The sequence below is a fragment of the Curcuma longa genome, chromosome 6 (assembly GCF_044706935.1).
Source record: "Curcuma longa cultivar G26 ecotype Majalengka, Jawa Barat chromosome 6, ITB_CL_G26_1.1, whole genome shotgun sequence".
In the NCBI taxonomy this organism is placed as follows: domain Eukaryota; kingdom Viridiplantae; phylum Streptophyta; class Magnoliopsida; order Zingiberales; family Zingiberaceae; genus Curcuma; species Curcuma longa.
Window position 1 is genome coordinate 5,836,022 of NC_133866.1, and position 22,076 is coordinate 5,858,097.

The 22,076-nt window shown below is 40.1% G+C and overlaps 3 protein-coding genes across 3 annotated transcripts; 2 read left to right on the top strand and 1 right to left on the bottom strand.

Moving 5' to 3' along the window:
- Positions 1–909: 909 nt before the first annotated feature.
- Positions 910–4,820, top strand: LOC141830433 (glutamate receptor 3.4-like). Its single transcript, XM_074717861.1, has 6 exons — positions 910–1,221; positions 1,600–2,945; positions 3,071–3,348; positions 3,429–3,460; positions 3,561–3,967; positions 4,065–4,820. The coding sequence occupies exons 1-6, from the start codon at positions 942–944 to the stop codon at positions 4,512–4,514; spliced, it is 2,793 nt and encodes a 930-aa protein (XP_074573962.1). The 5' UTR covers positions 910–941; the 3' UTR covers positions 4,515–4,820.
- A 4,882-nt stretch (positions 4,821–9,702) lies between these two features.
- Positions 9,703–13,392, top strand: LOC141830584 (glutamate receptor 3.4-like). The gene is made up of 6 exons (XM_074717986.1): positions 9,703–9,976; positions 10,363–11,708; positions 11,832–12,109; positions 12,185–12,216; positions 12,318–12,724; positions 12,863–13,392. Exons 1-6 carry the CDS (start codon positions 9,703–9,705, stop codon positions 13,310–13,312), a joined length of 2,787 nt encoding a protein of 928 aa, XP_074574087.1. The 3' UTR covers positions 13,313–13,392.
- Positions 13,393–15,107: 1,715 nt separating this feature from the next.
- On the bottom strand, positions 15,108–16,631 carry LOC141830505 (pentatricopeptide repeat-containing protein At4g21170). The gene has a single exon (XM_074717927.1). The coding sequence runs from the start codon at positions 16,629–16,631 to the stop codon at positions 15,108–15,110; it is 1,524 nt and encodes a 507-aa protein (XP_074574028.1).
- Between the last annotated feature and the right edge of the window lie 5,445 nt (positions 16,632–22,076).

Sequence of the window (22,076 nt, forward strand, 5' to 3'; positions counted from 1 at the left end):
AATCTTTCCACTACCTTCTAAAATTATTATTTTATATTCATCCAGTTGCTATTTATTTAATCCTTTTCCCACCGACGACTACATTGTCATTGGCTGTGCTGCTGAAGGCCAGCTCAGCGTCGTCAGTCACTCATTACTATCTACATTGTTGTCCAAAATATTGATTTTTTAATTAGCTTATTATTCAAAACGAACCCATAATATTGAAAATATTCTTCCGTTTATTAATTCATAAGACTTATATTAATTTAGTAAATAGATTGACTGACCAAAAAAGTACTTTTATTAAAAAGTCATACCATTGGTATCAGACGAAAATATTGATTCTTTTTCGTAATGATAACTATAATTTTTTGATTTACTTTCTCATATATAATTATGAAATTGATCGTATGAAATCACTAGAGTGATTATTGAAGAAGATACGGACTCTCATATATATGTATCTTCTTTTACGGGTTAAGATATCCATGTTAAATAGATTTTATGGCAACTTGCATTTGGACCTTTTTCATAGCCAGTGACACAAAGAAACTAGATCATGGAACACTCACCCCTCCATTATTATCTATTTCCATAGTAGAAATGAAAATTTTGAGGGAAAGTTGACTCAAAAAATTTAGGGGAATTTCGAAAAGAAATTAAAAATTTGGATGATAAGACAAAATTCTCTACTCTTCAGTAACAAATTGAATTGGTCACCCCAACATAAAATCAGTCTCACGACGAAGTCAATTAAGAATAAATCTATCTTTTAATAACCCAGCAACTCGTCCCCCATTCAATCAATGACACAGCCGAGATGTTGATGGCTATTGGCTAGGCACTTCTCCACTTGAGTCTCCATCATTCTCAATCATCTCCTTCTCACGAACCTTTGTTTAGCTTCTACAATAGTTTAGAGAAAAAACCTCGTTTTTGTTCTTTATTTTTTGTTCAATATGGGTTCGAGTTCTCTCCTTGTCCTTGCTTTGTGGTTTTGCGTTACTGTGACGAGCGCCATGGCTGCAAACGACAACAGCACGAATTCCACCACCAGGCCGAGCGAGATCAGCATAGGTGCCCTCTTCACCTTTAATTCCTACATCGGACGGGCTGCGAGGCTGGCGATTGAGCTCGCTGTGGACGATGTGAACAGGAACTCGAGCGTTCTCCCCTGGACGACGCTCAAGTTGCAGGCGCAAGACACAAATTGCAGTGGGTTTCTGGGAACTATTGAGGGTGAGTGGAACTGCCTTTCTTTTTGATAAAACAACTATCTTTTGTTTCAATTGATGATCTAGGGTTCTAGGGATTTTAGGAAGCATTATTCTGTGAAGTTCGACTGTTTTTTGGTTGTCTCAGTTTGTTAAACATTATTTTTAATGATTTCTGATTTACCAACATTTTCAATTTTTTTTTCTTTTGAGAAAGATTACGCATCTGTTGTATCAAAATAAATTTTAATATACAACCATGCCAAAAATATTTTACAAATGTTTTTTTTTGCTTTTAAAATGTTCAAAAATGGAAAAAAACTATATATTTTAGTTAAGAATCATTTCATCTGCAGGATGATAATCACGAATGTTTTGACAAGCAAAGCTCATGCTATTGCAGCATTGCAGCTAATGGAGAAGAAAGTGGTTTCTATAATAGGACCACAATCCTCTGGGATTGCTCATGTTATATCTCACGCTGTCAATGAACTCCATGTACCTTTGCTCACGTTTGCCGCCACAGACCCAACTCTTTCTTCGCTGCAGTACCCTTACTTGATTCGTACAACACAGAGCGACTACTTCCAAATGAATGCAATAGCTGATCTAATTAGCCACTATGGTTGGAGAGAAGTCATTGCCATTTTTGTGGATGATGATTATGGTAGAGGTGGAATAACCGCATTAGATGATGCTCTAGCAACTAAACGCTCTAAGATCTCCTACAAAGCAGCCTTTCCTCCACATGCTGATGCAACCATGATCAATGACGTTTTGGTGCAAATAAATCTCATGGAATCCAGGGTTTATGTTGTACATGTAAACCCGGATTCTGGTCTCACAGTCTTTTCGTTAGCAAAATCTCTTCTAATGATGGGTAGTGGTTATGTGTGGATTGCTTCAGATTGGCTTGCTTCAGTTTTAGATTCAACTTATCTGCCAAATTTTGACACCATGAACCTTATACAAGGGGTCATTGTTTTTCGTCAGCATACTGCAGATTCTGATCTGAAGAGAGCATTTGAGACCAGATGGAGTCAGAAGGTTAGGAGTGGGAATGCAAGTTCAAGCTTGAATACTTATGCGTTGTATGCTTATGATTCTGTTTGGTTACTTGCTCATGCTATAGACCAGTTCCTCCGAGAAGGAGAGACATTTTCTTTCTCTGATGATCCGAGATTGCATGATGCAAATGGAAGCTCACTACATTTAACTTCACTCAAGTACTTTGATGGTGGTGAACAACTTCGCAAGAAACTGCTGCTAACCAACTTCACGGGTGTGACTGGTCAATTTCAATTTGATTCCGAGGGCAATCTAATCCATCCAGCCTATGAAATACTCAATATTGGCGGGACAGGTCTACGAACACTTGGGTTCTGGTCTAATTACTCTGGTTTTTCAGTTGTTGTTCCCGAAGTTCTGTATGGCAAATCGCTGAATGCATCCACCAGTAACCAACTACTCTACAATGCCATTTGGCCAGGTGAAACCACAACAAAGCCTCGAGGTTGGGTGTTCCCAAACAACGGAAAGCCGATACGGATTGGAGTTCCTTATCGTACAAGTTATAAGGAATTCATATCAAAAGATAGTAACTCTAATGGTGTACAAGGATACTGTATTGATGTGTTTAAAGCTGCGATCGACTTGTTGCCCTATCCTGTTCCATATTCATTTATTCTGTTTGGAGACGGCATTAAAAATCCTAGTTACAATGATCTAGTTGAAAAGGTTTATGAGAATGTAAGTCTCTTAACATATTGTTTATGTTTTCTTTCTGTGAATTACAAGTTTAGTTTGAAGATGATCTCATTTGCAGCTTCTGTTGCACTTTCTCTAATCATGCAACTTATCAATATGCTCTTTAGTACTTTGACGCAGCTGTTGGGGATATATCAATCGTGACGAATAGGACAAGAATTGTAGACTTTACCCAGCCATATATAGAATCTGGCCTCGTCATTGTTGCACCAGTCAAAGAGAGATCTTCAAGTCCTTGGGCTTTCCTAAAACCATTTTCTGTACTGATGTGGTGTGTGACAGGGGCTTTCTTCCTTTTTGTGGGAGCCGTGGTGTGGATTCTCGAGCATCGTTCAAATACCGAATTCCGTGGATCACCAAGACAACAACTTGCGACAATATTTTGGTCAGTGAATGCCATAATATATATCATCAGTATGACTTGTTTCCTATGATGCTCAAGTAAAACTATGTTTTGTTTTGCAGGTTTAGTTTCTCCACAATGTTCTTTTCTCACAGTAAGTAAAATATTATGTCTGATTCACTTAACGAAAATTTGCAGATACACTCTGGTGACATTTTGAACATGCATTTCTAATGTCGCCTGTGTATTTCCAGGAGAGAACACTGTGAGCACCCTAGGGCGGTTTGTGCTGATCATTTGGCTTTTCGTGGTGTTGATAATAAATTCTAGCTACACTGCAAGCTTAACATCCATCCTTACAGTTCAGCAACTCTCTTCAGGTATCCATGGACTTGATAGTTTGATCTCTAGTTCAGATCCTATCGGATACCAGGCAGGGTCATTTGTGAAAAATTATATGATGCAAGAGCTTAATATTGCTGAATCACGGCTAGTGTCCTTGAATGACCCAAAAGCCTATGAAAGGGCGCTTGAGCTTGGCCCGAAAAATGGAGGTGTTGCTGCGATAGTCGATGAGTTTGCCTACGTTGAACTCTTCATGTCCACCAATTGCAAATATAGGCCAGTAGGCCAGGAGTTCACAAAAAATGGATGGGGTTTTGTAAGTGTTGAGATGTTCCATTTCTGCACTTTTATCATGATTCCCTAACAGCATGAAGTCTATTGTGTTAATGAGAATCATCATTTTTGTTCAACAGGCCTTTCCAAGAGATTCACCGCTTGCAATTGATTTATCCACAGCGATCTTGACACTCTCAGAAAATGGTGATCTCCAGAGGATCCATGACAAATGGTTACAACACGCAGGGTGTAGCTCACAAGAAAGTGAGATCGATGCCAATCGGCTCAGCCTCCGGAGCTTCTGGGGTCTTTTTCTCATTTGTGGCCTTGCATGTTTGGTGGCTCTCATTGTGTTCTTCATGAGAATATTTTGCCAATATAGCAGGTATAATAGCCAAGATGAGGATGCAAAGCTCGAACCCGAACGCAGCTTGAAGCGTCCAATGCGTTTAACTAGCATCAAGGATTTGATTTCCTTTGTAGATAAGAAGGAAGAAGAAGTAAAGAATTCTATCAAGCAAAAATTGAGTGATAAACAGAGACAAAGTGGTCACATTTTCAGTGGACAGTCCGTGTCACCTGCATAGGGAGAATGCTACAAATGGCCACAAGAAATTTTTGGGTGATCAAGTTTGTGCTCCGCGGATCGGAGCGTCACCCAAACAAGTGCACACCATAAGAGGGATGCCGAGGAATCTCCTTAGACAATGGCTCGACTAGTAAAGATACATAATATAGAAGGGTTAGACCCCCAAGTGATTTTTGTGCCATGGTAGTGAAAAATATAGAAGATAAGTGTTTAGTCATTTGGAGAAAGTAATGAAGATGTAGTAGTTGGGGAAGCTTTCTTGATTGCCTTGCCTTAAGATAATGTTGTTTCCTTAAGATAATGTTACAGAATTTTGATATACAGAATTCTGAGATGGAAGAAACATTCTTTATTTTGTAACAAAATGCCTTTGAAAAATTTGGGAAGTGCCACTGAAGTATTTTCGAAATCAAATTCTAACAATTTTTATTTATTTGTTTAAATCAAAATATTTCTTTCGCCTTGCTTGTCAGTCTTATTCCTTATTCTATTTCTCTAGAAATTAGAAAAAGTATGTTGTCATTTGTTTAAATCAAAATATTTCTTTCGCTCAGTCTTTTTCCTTATCCTATTTCTCTGGATTGTGAAAACACGTTGTGTAATTAGAAATTAGAAAACGTATGTTGACTGTGATAGCTAAGAGTATATTTAGAAATTCGATAGCCAATCAGTAGAAATACCGTCTATTTTCAAAATTAATAGGATGAAAATTAAATATTTAAATTATAATATATATATATATATATATATATATATATATATATATATATACAACAGGGCTATGCTGGGCGTCAATCTATACGCGCCCGCGTGAGCGCCAGCCAACCTTTCCTCATTGCCGCCGTCGCCGCGCCGCCGTCCGGTCACCGCCGACCGTCGGACCGGGTGCGTTGGACGCGCAGCTCGCCGGCGCTCCGGCCGGCGTCGGATTCCGGCCGGATGGTGTCCGGAATCCGGCCGAAAATCGCCTGGAAACGCGCTGTTCGTGAGGCGCCCACTGTTGGCCGGAAATCGGCGGGTCCCCGGCCAAAATCGGGGCCGGAGACCGGCCGGGGTCGACGCGCCAGGCGACGGCGCGTCGACCCCGGCCGGTCTCCAGCCCCGATTTGGCCGGAAACCCGCCGATTTCCGGCCAACAGTGGGCACCAGCGGCTGACGGGCGATTTCGGCCGGAATCGAACGGATTCCGGCCGAATCGAGGCCGAAGACCGGCCGGGGTCGACGCGCCGTCGCCTGGCGCGTTGACCCCGGTCGGTCTCCGGCCCCGATTCGGCTGGAATCCGTTCGATTCCGGCCGAAATCGCCTGTCAGCCGCTTTCCCCTGTTTCTGGCGATTTTCGGCCGGATTCCGGCCACCATCCGACCGGAATCCGACGCCGGTCGGAGCGCCGGCGAGCTGCGCGTCCAACGCACCCGGTCCGACGGTCGGCGGTGACCGGACGGCAGCGCGGCGACGGCGACAATGAGGAGAGGTTGGCTGGCGCTCACGGTGGCGCGTATGGGTTGTCGCCCAGCATAGCCGTTATCGTTTAATCTAAATACTAACATTAAATCCTAAACCAAATTCACTTCCTTTAATATAAACATTCGACTCTAAATCCTAAAATTTAAACCCTAAATCTAAAATAATTTAAAAAAAAATATTTTATATACTCTAAAATTTAAACTTTAAATTTATATATATATATATATATATATAGAAATTTGAGAAATGTTACCCTATGGTCCGCCTCGTACGTTCCTGTGCGCTTCCATCCAACCTAGCCCTGCTCCAGCCGCTGCCGCATCACCGTCCAGCCACCGCATCACGTCCGATGGACGCGCACCTCGCCGGCGCACAGCCCGGCGTCGGATTCCGACCGAAAAGTGGCCGGAATCCAGCGAATTCAGCCGAAATCGGCCGCTCGGCACTGGCGGCCGATTCCGACCGAATCGCGGTCAATTTTCGGCCAAATTCTGATCACCGGCCGAGGAAGGACCGCTGGCAGTCGGCGGTCCTTCCTCGGCCGATGGATTCCGACCGCGATTTAGCTGGAATCCGCCGCTCGACACTGGCAGTCGATTTTTGGCCGAATTCGTCGGATTCCGGCCACTATCCGATCGGAATCCGGTGTCAGGCGGTGCGCCCGTGAGTTGCGCTTCCATCTTGCCCGGGGTGGCTGCCGACGGTGGTCGGACGACGAAGCAGCAGCGGCGACAGTGACGAGGGGTCGGAGGAGTACGCACGGATTGCGCACGGACCGCAACCTAGCAAATTGGTGTGTGTGTATATATATATATAATATATATATATGAATGAGAATTTAATAACATGAAAGGACTGGTTAGCAGCATTAACGATTTAACGTTGACACATAGTTTCAGTAGTGGCGTTGACCCGTGGAACATATTTGGCCACGTGATACGAACATTTCCACTTGAATAACTAACCGATGGTCACTCGCTTTCTAACGTCTAACGTCGAATAACCCACGTGATACGAACATTTCCACTTGAATAACTAACCGATGGTCACTCGATTTCTAACGTGCGGAGGAAAACGTGAATTGACGGTAACTCCCAACTCGAATAACCCACGTGATACGAACATTTCCACTTGAATAACTAACCGATGGTCACTCGCTTTCTAACGTGTGGAGGAAAACGTGAAATGACGGTAACTCCCCACTCGAATAACCAATTCCGGTAGCCACTAATCTTTGTCTCCTTCCCACCTTTTGACCCTAGTACAGCTGAGCGGAGCCCACGCTCTTTCATGCAGAAATTGGTGCATGAGCAAATCTAATATAATACCCGTATAGGCATACTATTTAATTGATGTTCCTACTGTTAATGGTGCTAGTTGGCCGATCTGTTTCAGATATATTTGTTTAGAGGACATACAGTAATGGCCAAGTATGCAGTAAGATAAGCAACAAAGCATAACGTACGTGATATCACCTATAAAAAAAATAATAAAAAATATGACATTTAATAAATTGTATTTTAAATTTATTCACAGAAAAAGATAATCGAAATCCGAACACTTGAATTATTTAAAAAGAAAACATGATATTTTATTATTTCATAATTTTTTGTTATCTTTACATATTTTTTGTTTGATGGGCTTATAAATTTTAGTTTGCATTCCATTACGAAGGAACAAGTGGTACACCATGAAGCTCAGCGTAAGTATAATATATAGTTTACTTATTCATTAGCTACTCTGACTATTATAATATAATTATAATTTTAAAGAAAACAAATAACTTAAGCATAGCATAGGATGATATTAAAATTTAACTATAACAATATAATTCAATCGATTTACAAGTATACATGTTAGGTGTGTGTTGTGTTAGACAAATTAATCAAGTCATAAATGAATTATATTTTTCATATAGTTATTCGACTTCTTTAAATTCATTCAATTTTACCATTTTTAAGACCAACTATTTAGGTTCCTTTAATTGGAGCGACATTGATCGTTCATACATTATCTCAGTATATTTTTCAACTGTTCATGTTGGTCTTCTAAAATATTTTCTGAAGAAATCATATTAAATAATTCACTTTCTATCTAAGAGGTCACATGCATCAACCTGTTCACTTTCTTAGAATTTAGATTTTTGTCCTTTTGCTTACAAAGATTATCCTTGATTTGTCATCAATAAAGCTGCAAAATACGACAGGCTTAATCGTGTTAGGCCCAGCTCGTCCTAATCCACAACGTGAAACAAGCAAAGGTAGTTGACCAACGGGTTGGGTCAAGCATAGGTTCGGTACAAATCACAAGAATACTCTGCTTTGCTTTCCACCACTTTCTAAAATTTTTCTTTTTATATTCATCCATTTGCTCTTTATTTTATATATCCTTATTCCACCAACGACTACATTCTCATTGCCGGTACAAATCCTTTTTTTTATATAATATTTTTGATAATTCAGGTATTGACTCTTGGATCATCACTCATTACTATCTACATTGTTCTCCAAAATATTAATTTTTCAATTGGTTCGATATTCTTTGAACATTATTCAAAACGAACCCATAATATTGAAAATATTCTTCCGTTTATTAATTCATAAGAATTAAATTGTTTTAGTAAATAGTTTGACTGATCCAACAAAAAATATTTTCGATAATTGACCAACGTAATGTATGCATTTATAACTGCAGAATTCTAAAAAAAACATGCTTATTTTTTTGAATTATTACTTATTTTCTCAAAGAACGGATTGAATTTCAAATAATATCACTATAAAATTTTAAAAAATAACATTATTGTGATATTGTATTTCAAAAAATAGCATAAATACTAATTTTTTAAAAATCAATACTACTTTACTATTGTATAAATAGTAAAATCAATGTCACTGTAGTGCTATAATACCAGAATGATATTGTTCTTTAAAAAATTCTCCCACCTCTTAACCATTTGACGGTCGATTATAAGTTGATTCTATGATATACCTCTCTTCACATAATTTGAGAACGGACTGTGATAGATATTTAAGATGAACATAATCATTTTTTATTATAATTAAAATTTAACACTGTAGTAATGATGTTTTTTGAAATTCAACTAGCACCGTAATGGCTAACAAGATGAGGAAATGAAAATAAGTGTGCTTTTTGAAAAATCTATATCTTTTTGAATTTAGGTCAGTTGCTAAGTGTGAGATATCGACGGTGTCAACGACGATGTATCTTCTTCTACGAGTTAAAGTTATCCATGTTAGATAAATTTTATGACAATTTGCATTTGGACCTTTCTCATCTTCTGCAAGTGACATGAGAAACTAGATCATGGAACACTCACCCTTGGGATCTACTACTTATCTAATTTATTTGTTTGTACTGAACCGCTTAAGACGAGGGAAATCAATTTTTTTTTGTTTTTGCTTCCATGAACACCCACCCCTTCATTTTATCTATTTCAATAGTAGAAATGGAAAACTTTGAGGGTAAAAAGATGACCCGAAAATTTAGGGGAATTTCGAAAAGAAACAAAAATTTTGATGTAAAGACAAATTTCCCAAGTCGTCACCTGCTCAATGTCACAGGTGAGCCCACTTCCCCAGTTGAGTCTCCATCATTCTCAACCATCTCCTTCCCATGGACGTTTATTTATAGCTTCTACCGTATTTTAGAGCTACAACCGCTCGAAAAAAAACTCGTTTTTCTTTATTTTTTTTGGTTCAGTATGGGTTCGCGCTCTCTCCTTGCTTTGTGGTTTTGCGTTACTGTGACGAGCGCCACTGCTGCAAGCGACAACAGCACAAATTCCACCACCAGGCCGAGCGAGATCAGCATAGGTGCCCTCTTCACCTTTAATTCCTACATCGGAAAGGCCGCGAGGCTTGCGATTGAGCTCGCTGTGGACGATGTGAACAGGAACTCGAGCGTTCTCCCGTGGACGACGCTCAAGTTGCAGGCGCAAGACACAAATTGCAGTGGGTTTCTGGGAACTATTGAGGGTGAGTGGTACTGCCTTTCTTTTTGATAAAATAACTATCTTTTGTTTCAATTGATGGTCTAGGGTTCTAGGGATTTTAGGAAGCATTATTTCTCTGGAGTTTGAGTGTTTTTTGGTTGTCTCAGTTTGTTAAACAATTTTTTAATGATTTCTGATTTGCCAACAGTTTGATTTAAATTTTTTTTTCTTTTGAGAAAGATTACGCATCTGTTGTATCCAAAACAAATTTTAATATACAACCATGCCAAAAATATTTTACAAATGTTTTTTTTTGCTTTTAAAAATTTCAAAAATGGGGGAAAAAATATATATTTTAGTTAAGAATCCTTTCAGCTGCAGGATGATAATCACGAATGTATTTTACAAGCAAAGCTCTTGCTATTGCAGCATTGCAGCTAATGGAGAAGAAAGTGGTTTCTATAATAGGACCACAATCCTCTGGGATTGCTCATGTTATATCTCACGCTGTCAATGAACTCCATGTACCTTTGCTCACGTTTGCCGCCACAGACCCAACTCTTTCTTCGCTGCAGGACCCTTACTTGATTCGTACAACTCAGAGCGACTACTTCCAAATGAATGGAATAGCTGATCTAATTAGTCACTATGGTTGGAGAGAAGTCATTGCCATTTTTGTGGATGATGATTATGGTAGAGGTGGAATAACCGCATTAGATGATGCTCTAGCAACTAAACGCTCTAAGATCTCCTACAAAGCAGCCTTTCCTCCACATGCTGATGCAACCATGATCCATGATGTTTTGGTGCAAATAAATCTCATGGAATCCAGGGTTTATGTTGTACATGTAAACCCAGATTCCGGTCTCACAGTCTTTTCGTTAGCAAAATCTCTTCGAATGATGGTTAGTGGTTATGTGTGGATTGCTTCAGATTGGCTTGCTTCAGTTTTAGATTCAACTTATCCGCCAAATTTCGACACCATGAACCTTATACAAGGGGTCATTGTTTTTCGTCAGCATACTGCAGATTCTGATCTGAAGAGAAAATTTGAGACCAGATGGAGTCAGATGGTTAGGAGTGGGAATGCAAGTTCAAGCTTGAATACTTATGCGTTGTATGCTTATGATTCTGTTTGGTTACTTGCTCATGCTATTGACCAGTTTCTCCGAGAAGGAGAGACATTTTCTTTCTCTGATGATCCGAAGTTGCATGATGCAAATGGAAGCTCACTACATTTAACTTCACTCAAGTACTTTGATGGTGGTGAACAACTTCGCAAGAAACTGCTGCTAACCAACTTCACAGGTGTGACTGGTCAAGTTCAATTTGATTCCGAGGGCAATCTAATCCATCCGGCTTATGAAATACTCAATATTGGTGGGACAGGTCTACGAACACTTGGGTTCTGGTCTAATTACTCTGGTTTTTCAGTTGTTGTTCCCGAAGTTCTGTATGGCAAATCGCTGAATGCATCCACCAGTAACCCACTACTCTACAATGCCATTTGGCCAGGTGAAACCACAACAAAGCCTCGAGGTTGGGTGTTTCCAAACAACGGAAAGCCGATACGGATTGGAGTTCCTTATCGTGCAGGTTATAAGGAATTTATATCAAAAGGTAGTAACCCTGATGGCGTACAAGGATATTGTATTGATGTTTTTAAAACTGCGATCAACTTGTTGCCCTATCCTGTTCCATATTCATTTATTCTGTTTGGAGATGGCATTAAAAATCCTAACTACAATGATCTAATGGAAAAGGTTTATGAAAATGTAAGTATCTTAACATATTGTTTATGTTTTCTTTCTGAATTACAAGTTTAATTTGAAGATGATTTCATTTGCAGCTTCTGTTGCACTTTCTCTAATCATGCAACTTATCAATATGCTCTTTAGTACTTTGACGCAGCTGTTGGGGATATATCAATCGTGACGAATAGGACAAGAATTGTAGACTTTACCCAGCCATATGTAGAATCTGGCCTCGTCATTGTTGCACCAGTCCAAGAGAGATCTTCAAGTCCTTGGGTTTTCCTACAACCATTTTCTGTACAGATGTGGTGTGTGATAGGGGCTTTCTTCCTTTTTGTGGGAGCCGTAGTTTGGATTCTCGAGCATCGTTCAAATATTGAATTCCGTGGATCTCCAAGACAACAACTTGTGACAATATTTTGGTCAGTGAATGCCATAATATATATCATCAGTATGACTTGTTTACTATGATGCTTAAGTAAAACTATGTTTTGCAGGTTTAGTTTCTCCACAATGTTCTTTTCTCACAGTAAGTAAAAATATTACGACTGATTCACTTAACGAAAATTTGCAGATACACTCTCGTGACATTTTGAACATGCATTTCTAATATTGCCTGTGTATTTCCAGGAGAGAACACTGTGAGCACCCTAGGGCGGTTTGTGCTGATCATTTGGCTTTTCGTGGTGTTGATAATAAATTATAGCTACACTGCAAGCTTAACATCCATCCTCACAGTTCAGCAGCTCTCTTCAGGTATCCAAGGACTTGATAGTTTGATCTCTAGTTCAGATCCTATCGGATACCAGGCAGGGTCATTTGCGAAAAATTATATGATTGAAGAGCTTAATATTGCTGAATCCCGGCTAGTGCCCTTGAATAACCCAAAAGCCTACGAAAGGGCACTTGAGCTTGGCCCGAAAAATGGAGGCGTTGCTGCGATAGTCGATGAGTTTGCCTACGTTGAACTCTTCATGTCCACCAATTGCAAATATAGGCCAGTAGGCCAGGAGTTCACAAAAAATGGATGGGGTTTTGTAAGTGTTGAGATGTTCCATTTCTGCTCTTTTATTATGATTCCTAACTGCAAGATGTTCCATTTCTGCTCTTTTATTATGATTCCTAACTGCATGAAGTCTACTGTGTTAATGAGAATCATCATTTCTGCTCAACAGGCCTTTCCAAGAGATTCACCGCTTGCAATTGATTTATCCACAGCGATCTTGACACTAGCAGAAAATGGCGATCTCCAGAGGATCCATGACAAATGGTTACGACCCGCAGGGTGTAGCTCACATGAAAGTGAGATCGATGCCAACCGGCTCGGCCTCCGGAGCTTCTGGGGTCTTTTTCTCATTTGTGGCCTTGCATGTTTAGTGGCTCTCATTGTGTTCTTCGTGAGAATATTTTGCCAATATAGCAGGTATAGTAGCCAAGACGAGGATGCAAAGCTCGAACCCGAGCGCAGCTTGAAGTGTTCAACGCGATTAACTGGCATCAAGGATTTGATTTCCTTTGTAGATAAGAAGGAAGAAGAAGTAAAGAATTCTATCAAGCAAAAATTGAGCCATAAGCAGCGACAAAATGGTCACATTTTCAATGGACAGTCCAGATCATTCGCATAGGGAGAATGTTACAAGACATTTTTGGGTGATAAGTTTGTGCTCCGCGGATGGTCACCCAAATAATTGCATACCATAACAGGGCTGCCGAGGAATCTCCTTAGACAATATAATGGCTTGAATAGTAAAGATATATTATAATTTTGAAGGGTTAGGTCCCCCAGTGATTTTTGTGCCATGGCAGTGAAAAATATAGAAGATAGTGTTTAGTCGTTAATTTGGAGAACCAAATGAATATGGTAGTTGGGGAAGCTTTCTTGGTTACATAATATTGCTTCCTTAAAATGTTGCAGAATTATGAGATTGAAGAAACATTCTTGATTTTGTAACAAAATGCCTGAAAAATTTGGGAGTGCCACTGAATTTCCCAAATACTGTCAAGTTGTTGAGAGTAACGAAAATAACTCGCAAATATTAGGAAACCTGAGCTTTAATTCATTTTGAAAGAACACATGTCCTCTATTCGGCAGTTCAATCAAGTTCGAATTTGATCGACCACTCTTTAATAATATACTAACTAAGAGGAGATTATGGCGACCTGGGTTGCAAGCATATCGAAATCTAATGCAAGAACAAGAGCATCAATTCATAACCGCACTTCAATTCATGGGTTGCAAACAGTAACTGATTAACCAAGAACTGATAAGGGCAATGCATTAGCAACTTGAAATAAATAATTCAGAGCAGCCAGAATTTGGCAGTTCATAGTCTACGAACAAAGAATAAATAAACGAAAAGGATTTGAGACAATATTCAGTTTGCTTCACCACCAAGGAGACATCAAAAAAGTTAGAATAGATCGTCTGATCGGTCACTCTTTAATACTCTTGGCCTTCCTTGAATGGGAAGCCCCATAATTGAGCTTCTGCTATCATGGAACCACCATGGTTGCCGACGGGAGAAGAAGATTATGATCTCCTTTATTGGGGTACTTTACTCTATTTGGCTAAATCGATGAGCTTGTCTTCGTCAGGCTGAGCTTTTCTTCTTTTTCGCTGGGTATGCGGAAAGACTCCCTCCTTTATTGGCGAGTGGGAATGCAGTCCCATAGATTGCCGGTACTACTCAAGCCATCTATCTCACCCGGTCTCAGTTGTCCTCGTTAACAGCATTTGAAAAGTGCCTTCTTGTCTATTAGTAGCTAGCTGGTGCTTCACCATCTGTTTTTGTGGGCACTTGTCTTGACAGGTCTTTTATTTGAGCTCCCTTCCTGTCTTTGAAGGAGATGTTTTGTGTGACTACCAAGAGAATCATATTATCTCTAAGTGAACCAAGGCTCACGCATTGTTTTTCAAACAAACTACAATATCCAAACTTGTCGCTAATCTGATATCAAACTTGGCTCGCGGATTAGGTACTCAAAATTCCCCATGCATAGGCAACAACGGGGTGCACTGTTACTGAAGCTGGAGTGACATCCCAACGGTTGTATGATGCACACAACTAATTACTGAAGTGGATAACTCAAAACTGTTGTTTAGAGTAGCAACACACCTGAAGAGATTTTAATGCACAAACAAGTCCAACTTGGCAGATAATTGATTGGATTGCAGTTGGTAGCAAATAGAAAGCGTCCATGGATCTTCCTCATCATATCTTGCATTCCTCTACTCAGCAAATGGCAGGAGTATGACTGTTAACGTGTGAATACTGAATATCAAGCTTCTAATTAGGTCACTCTTCAAGTTGCTGAAGTTCAGAGACGTTCTGTGAAACTGACATTAGAGAAAAACAACTGAAAATTATATGAAACCACTGATTAGAGGATGGGTTCAAGAAAAGACTAGGGAATGACCTCTCATGAAAAATGAGAAATTAGATGCCTGTAGCTGGCTTCATTAGGCTTATAGCCAAGCTTCAACATCTCATCATGCAGATTCATCGCCCTCCGATTCTCCCCTGTGTGGCAAAGTTCACAAATCATGGTCACAAAGATATCACCGTCTAGAATGTCCTTTCCCTGCATATAGTCAAAGACTTGGATAGCTTCGGCTGACCGTCTTTCTCCAAGCAGTGTTTTGAGGAGCAATTTGTATGAGGATAAATCAAAACACCCCCCCAATTTCTTCAACCTTTCTTGCAACTCCAGTACTAAGTCAACAAGCCCATTAGTGCAATAGTACCTGACCAGATCATAGAAACAAAACCCATCCAACGAGATTTCATTTTGCAGTGCAGTATCAATCAGATGACCTGCTTCCTTCCACATAGATTTGCTAAGTTGCGCAGCTATATATTTTGAGAGATCAGAGATTTTAGGCACAACCCCTCTTTTGATGGCAGCTTCTAACACTTGATCCACTTCCATTGATGGATTTCCATTACAAATTCCACTAACAAAAACCTTACAACTTGAAGGATTCATTTTGATCCCCTTTTCCAACAATATTCCATAAAGTTCCATTGCATCCTGCACGATTCCTTCCTTTGACATAGTCTTTAGCAAATAAAGATACACTCCTTTTCCTAATTCAACATTGTGTTTCTTAGCTGTATCAAAGAAAAATTTTGCCACGTAGATCTTTTCAAGCTCACAAAGCTTGCAGATAATCCGATCATAATCCAAGCAAGGAACACTTGGGAGGAAACCATAAACCAACATCTCTCTCAACATCAAACCCATGATTTTGTCATCCCCAAATCTAGAACCACCATCAAGGATTGCGCTATAAGTACTAAACCTCGGTCTTATGTTGACTTCACGCATTCTGTGGACGAGGCCTATGGCAACTCCAAATTCTCCTTTCCTACAGTAACAATCTATGACCAGATCATACGCGGAATCTCTGCAATCACCTACAACTAGCAAAAGGACGGCCCTTTCAAGCTTCCCCTCCCTGCAAAGAAGCCGACACAGAAGCGACCAAGTGCGAGAATCCGGCACTGCGCCATTTCGAAGTGCAGCAGCATAACAACGCCAAGCAATCCTGACCCCATCCCCGTCCACATCCGAGGAAGACAGAGCGTCAAGAAGCGCATTGCAACTACGGGTCGTAATTTGACACCTGAAAGCTACGATTTTTCTGAAAATTTCCAAGCTACCAGAAATCAGCCCCGAAGTGGAGTAGGTTTCAAGGACAAAATTAAGAGCCCTAGATCGAGAATCCTTACGTTGGGAGGCTCGGGAAAGCGAGTTGACAACCGCATGCGGGTGGTAGGACAGCAGGACTTGATCCAGAAGCCACCTAGCTCGATCTAGGATGCCAGCGTCCACGAGGGTCCACGCGATTGAGGCAAGCGAATGGAGGTCCGGGCGGTAACCGAGATCGGACTGAGCCCAATTGAAGAATTTGAGGGAGAGATGGGGGTGGGAGCGGGTCATGGAAAGGACTCGGCGAACGAGGTCGTCGCAGGAGGGGCCGGGAAGGAGTAAGGCTTTGGACCGGAGGCGGTGGATCCAGTCCTTGCGGTGGAGGAGGAGGGAAGTTATCTGGGAGGCTAGGGATCGGTTTTTGAGGTCGGCACGCCAGCGGTGTGAGGCCGGGTGAGTGGAGAAGGCGGCTGAAACGGAGCGGCGCTGGAGGCAATGTTAATGCGACGAGACTAGCATGTAGGTCAACATGATGACTTGATCTCACAAGTCATGGATATGAGATATCAAGTTGACACATGGGTATGCATTGGAGAATGTATACTGAATGACCCGCCATGAGAAAGTATCATGGATCGTTATATGAGTGTCATATACTTTCTCATGTGGCTATTAGTATGACTATTAGTCCTTAGACCTGAAGTCACCATGGTTCCCTACATAAGGAGTTACTTACTTTGGCTTCGTCAAACGTCACCCGTAACTGGGTGGACTATAAAGGCGATTACTGGGTATGTAACAAATTATACGGAGGGATGTGAGTGATGTAGATGGGATCTATCCCTCCCATATAACGGGAGTGATATCATAGTTCTTGATAGAGTGAGACCACTAAAGTGCATGACCATGCCCAAATGAGTCAACATGTGATGTTGAGCTCGTTTGATTGTAGTGAGTCTACTTGGAGTTCAAGACATAGATTGATTAGAGGATGACACGGTCTATGCCTCGGTTTAATCAATCATGATATCAAGGATAGAAGGACATTGGTCACATATTGTGAAGAGTCACAATTAGTAGTCACAATGGTGATGTTGGATCTCAACATTCTTGTAACTTGGGTAGTAGTGATGTGTTGCTAGATACCGCTCACTACTTATGTTTCTAAATCGGTTTAGGGCATTGCCAACGTTACAAGAACCTATAGGGTCACACACAAAGGACAATTAGGTGGAAATTAGGTTCATATGATGAACCAAGAGGTTTAGATTCATGTGATGAATCAAGTTGGATTAAGTGTAATCCAAACTAGACTAGTGGAGTTGATTTGATCAATTTTGGGAGATTAGAAGTCAAGTTTGACTTGACTTGAGAAGGAGAATTTTGGGAGTCAAGTTTGACTTGACTTTGTGCCATGTCATCATAAATGTTGACTTGACTTTTTGCCATGTCATCATCTATGTTGACTTGACTTATGCCACCTCATGGTCAATGCTTGACTTGACCATTTGACTTTGATGTGAGGTGGCATAAGAGGTGACCAATGATGATGCTCCACATCATCATGGATGCCACATCATGGGGGTTACAATAAGAGTTTGTAACCTAAGGCTAAGGCTTTTAATGGGATTAATTGGCTTTGAATTGCCTTGATGTGACATGCCACAAGAGGAAGAAAAAGGTGGGTTTCATTCATTCAACGTGAACTCTTTTCTCTCTTCTCCTTAGTTTTTTTCTCCTTCTCCTCTCCTCTCTAGCCATTGCCAAAACCTTGATTGGGTGCTAGCACACCTTTGGTTTTGGTTCCACCGATTGTCCGTGTGGATACTTGTAGAGGAGCGGCACTTGACGCTCTCGAGATCCGACACCGTTTGGACGAGCGGGATACGCGAAGGGCACGCACCGAAGGTAAAAGTCTTTTTCCATGTAGATCTAGAGTAGATCTAGGAGTAGAAACATGTATGTGAATTTTTATGTATTTCGCACGGATCCGGTGGCATGGGTTTCGGGGTTTGAACCGGCAAATGCGCAACGCGGATTTAAATGAAAAAAAGTGGGCTGGAAATTGAATTGGGCTTTTTGCCGGCCTAATGGATGAAGTGCGCTAGCTGAAAAACCTTGGGCTGATTTAACAGTTGACCGGATGAAATTGGATCGTTGATTAAGCACCATTTGAACCCAATTCTAATTTGAACCACTTTTGAGCTTGACTTTTAACCTGGTTGAATCAAATTGAGTCTGATTTGAGCCCAACTCGAACCAGGATTGATCTTTCTTGCAGTTTAGCCCTCCAATTTATCATTATCATCATTCTAATTCCTACAAACATTAAAGACCACAAAATTAATATCAATTAATTACCAAAAATTCATGAGAAAATAAAATGAAGATAAAATCTCATCCAAAATACGAATCAAGCTCCACAACCCAATTATTGCATGAAATATAATCAAAAAATTGCCCAATCCAATCCTGATTTACCCGATAAAAATGCCCGTTATTAGCCGACACAACAAGAATAGAAAAGAAATTCAAATAAATTGAGGGGGGTTTTGATTGTAACAATTAACAAGCTGAACAGAAAGCAAAAGAAATTAGATTAAAACTAGGGTTAGGTTAGAGCTGCCTTCCCTTTCGGTTCGGCACAGAGAGCACGTGATGAATATGGAGGTGGAAGGATTCGATCAGCACAGAACAGAAGACATTGAACTTCGATGGAATTCACACCAACAGGAACAAGTCTCGCCAAAGCTGGACTACACCGGTGAGAAGCGATCGGAGAAGACAAGATTCGGATGCTCAAGTCCTCCGCCCGTGACCTACCGTCCATGAACAGACCATTAGACAAAGGAAGATTGAAATCCTTACCTTGCTTCATCGGTGGAGGGGACGATCAAAACCAAGCACGAGCATCTCCTAACGCCTCCGAACCACATCGACGAAGGGTAGCTTGTGCTAGGGATCTGTGGAGGTGAAGCGCCAGGGCAGCACGCCGGAGAACCACCCACGGCGGCGCCTCTGTGCTAAATGTCGTCGTGCACCGATGACTGGAGAACCACTCACAGCCCTCGTTCCGCGGCGACGGTGATTAAGGTTTCGCCTCCGAACCACATCGGCGAACCCTTGCGGGTGTCGGCGCTCGTCAATCGGGCTCAAGTCGTCTCTGCTCGTGTGCTGACCGGAGATTGAAGAAGAAGATGGTGGATTGGCGGTGGCGGGCTGCGACGAGGCTCGGGATCGCGGCAGAACAGTGAAGACGATGTACAGTAGTCGCGATTGGGAAGCTACAGTGCTTCCCAATCGCGACTGAGCCTCCAATTTTTCGGTGTGAACCGGCCTTCTGCTTAAAACCTAGGCGATGAACCATACTCCGCTTGAACCGGCGGGATTTTGATTGAACCGGACCGTGTGGAGTTTGCAATTGAACCGACCAAAATTCTGAATTAAACCGGGTTAATTGGGCTTTTGAACCCATTGATGAATTGGGCCGAGATGTGGGCTGAGCATTGAATTGATTTCAATGGAATTTGGGCTGAGCTTGTATTTGATTCCAATTGAACTTGATTTTTTTCAATCTGATTGACTCAATTGAATCCGATTTGACCCGGACTCGAACCAGAATTGATTTTCCTCCAAATTTGATTTCCTGCAAAATAAATTACAATCAATTAATCTCCATAAATACCATAATTTAATGAAAAATATAATACACTCTAAAAAATGCATCCACGGTAAAGAATCAGCCCAAAATACAATTTATAACCTGAAATATAACCAAAATTAACCCAATATGATCCTAATTAACTCAGTCAAAATGCTAGTTATCAAATCCCCCACACTTATTCTTTCATGTCTCGTGAAACTAATCTACATTATTTTCCACCCTAACAATATCAATAAAATCATGAAGTTGCAACAACAAGTTAAATAAGAATGTCAAATCCGAGAAATTCAAGCAATTCAGAATTCAATTTTCACATGGATCAACAAAATAGCAATTTCAGTCCACCCTAAATAAATTGAGAATGATGACACAAAAAAACCTCACAGGATAAATAATGTGTGGTCGCTCATCCTCATAATCGTGTAAATGGTGGGTCTCTCTCAAGCTATTTATGAGTCATGCACTACCATAGGCTTACTCGTCTTCTAATCTCCACCACTATCATATGCATAAGATCGCATAATTCACAAAGATTTATTACAAAAGAATAAGGAATAAAGAATAAGAAATAATAAATAAGGGAAAGAAAATAATGTAAGGAGAAAATGAAGCTGATAAGTACAAGTGGAAGAAATGGGAAATATGAATTACTTCATAGATGAATCAATGAAAATCATGTCTGGTAATTATAAAAACTAAGCTAGTATGGGGTGAGCCAGTAGTAAGAGAACAACTCTTAACCTCTCCTACACTCTAAAACATCTCCAATAACACTCCTAGTAGGGAGAAATAAAAGTTGCAAAAACTTCCTACCAACTATCCAATGAATATCACCAACTCCAAACTTTTATTTTTATTTATTTTATTTTATTTTATTTTTTTCAAAAAGAACCATTTTTTCTTTCTTTTTTTTTCTTTTTTTTCTTTTTTATTCTTTTAATCTGTTTCTTTGTTTTTCACTTTTTTGTCTTTTTTTTAACCTATCTAAAAACGAACACAATAAAATAAAATAAATTACCACAAAATAAAATAATGAAAACCTATCTACAAACAAAATAATAGCCTGTCGATGGTGAACTATCTACACACACACCCCCACACTTAAATTTTTATCCGTCCCTGGCAAAATCTCATTTCAGCAATCAAGGTTCCCAAATCCAAAGAAAAGAAATGAAACAGATAGTAGGAAAAAGAGATGGCACATAGGATATGGATTATTCGATGATCTAAACTAATAGAAAAGAATGAATGAATATAGAATAAAGGAATAATCTTCATGAAATTATGCAACCTCACGGTAATGTGGTCTCGAAAGAATCAGAGCAAGTTCTAGAGTAACATTTATCATAAGTGTCACACAACAAATAAACAATCAGGCTCAGTCCTCACTAGGTATAAAATAGTCATCATCTCAACTATTTAAGGTAAAATCCATCACTAAGTTGTATTCTCACATAATCCAAGAACTCTTTCATGTCTATGAACCTCTATAAAACTCGAAAAACCTAGGTAACTAAGTTATTACAAGTCCTAAGATGATCAAGTCATGCAAGGGGGAAAATTTATTGTGAAATAATCATAAATAAATAAATACACAAATCCTAAATTAAATTATTTATTTCAACACACATCCTAAGCTAAGTTAGAATAAATAACAATTATTTACAACCTAAACTAACCAAGTCATGTGATATGTACAAAGAAAGAAAATAAACAATAAAGAATATTTATACACATCTTACTTAACAAAAAGTAAAACTATACACATCTTATACACATTCTATTTACAAAAAAGAAACAAGAGAAACTGAACAAGTATATACACAAAAATAAAAGAAAACAAGAAGAGATAGATTACTCCCCTTTCACCGGGAAGATGGATTGTCGCAAGAGGAGTCCCTTGATCCTTGATCGCCCTGGGTTCTCAACTCTACAGACTTATCCAGACAACAACGATGAAAGTGATCCTAGGGACTCAGTGAAATTCCCTACACTTTCGTGCACCTCTCCAATATAGAAAAGCCACGACCAAGCTTTAGTGGCACTGAAGTCAACACCTTCAAATTCCTAAC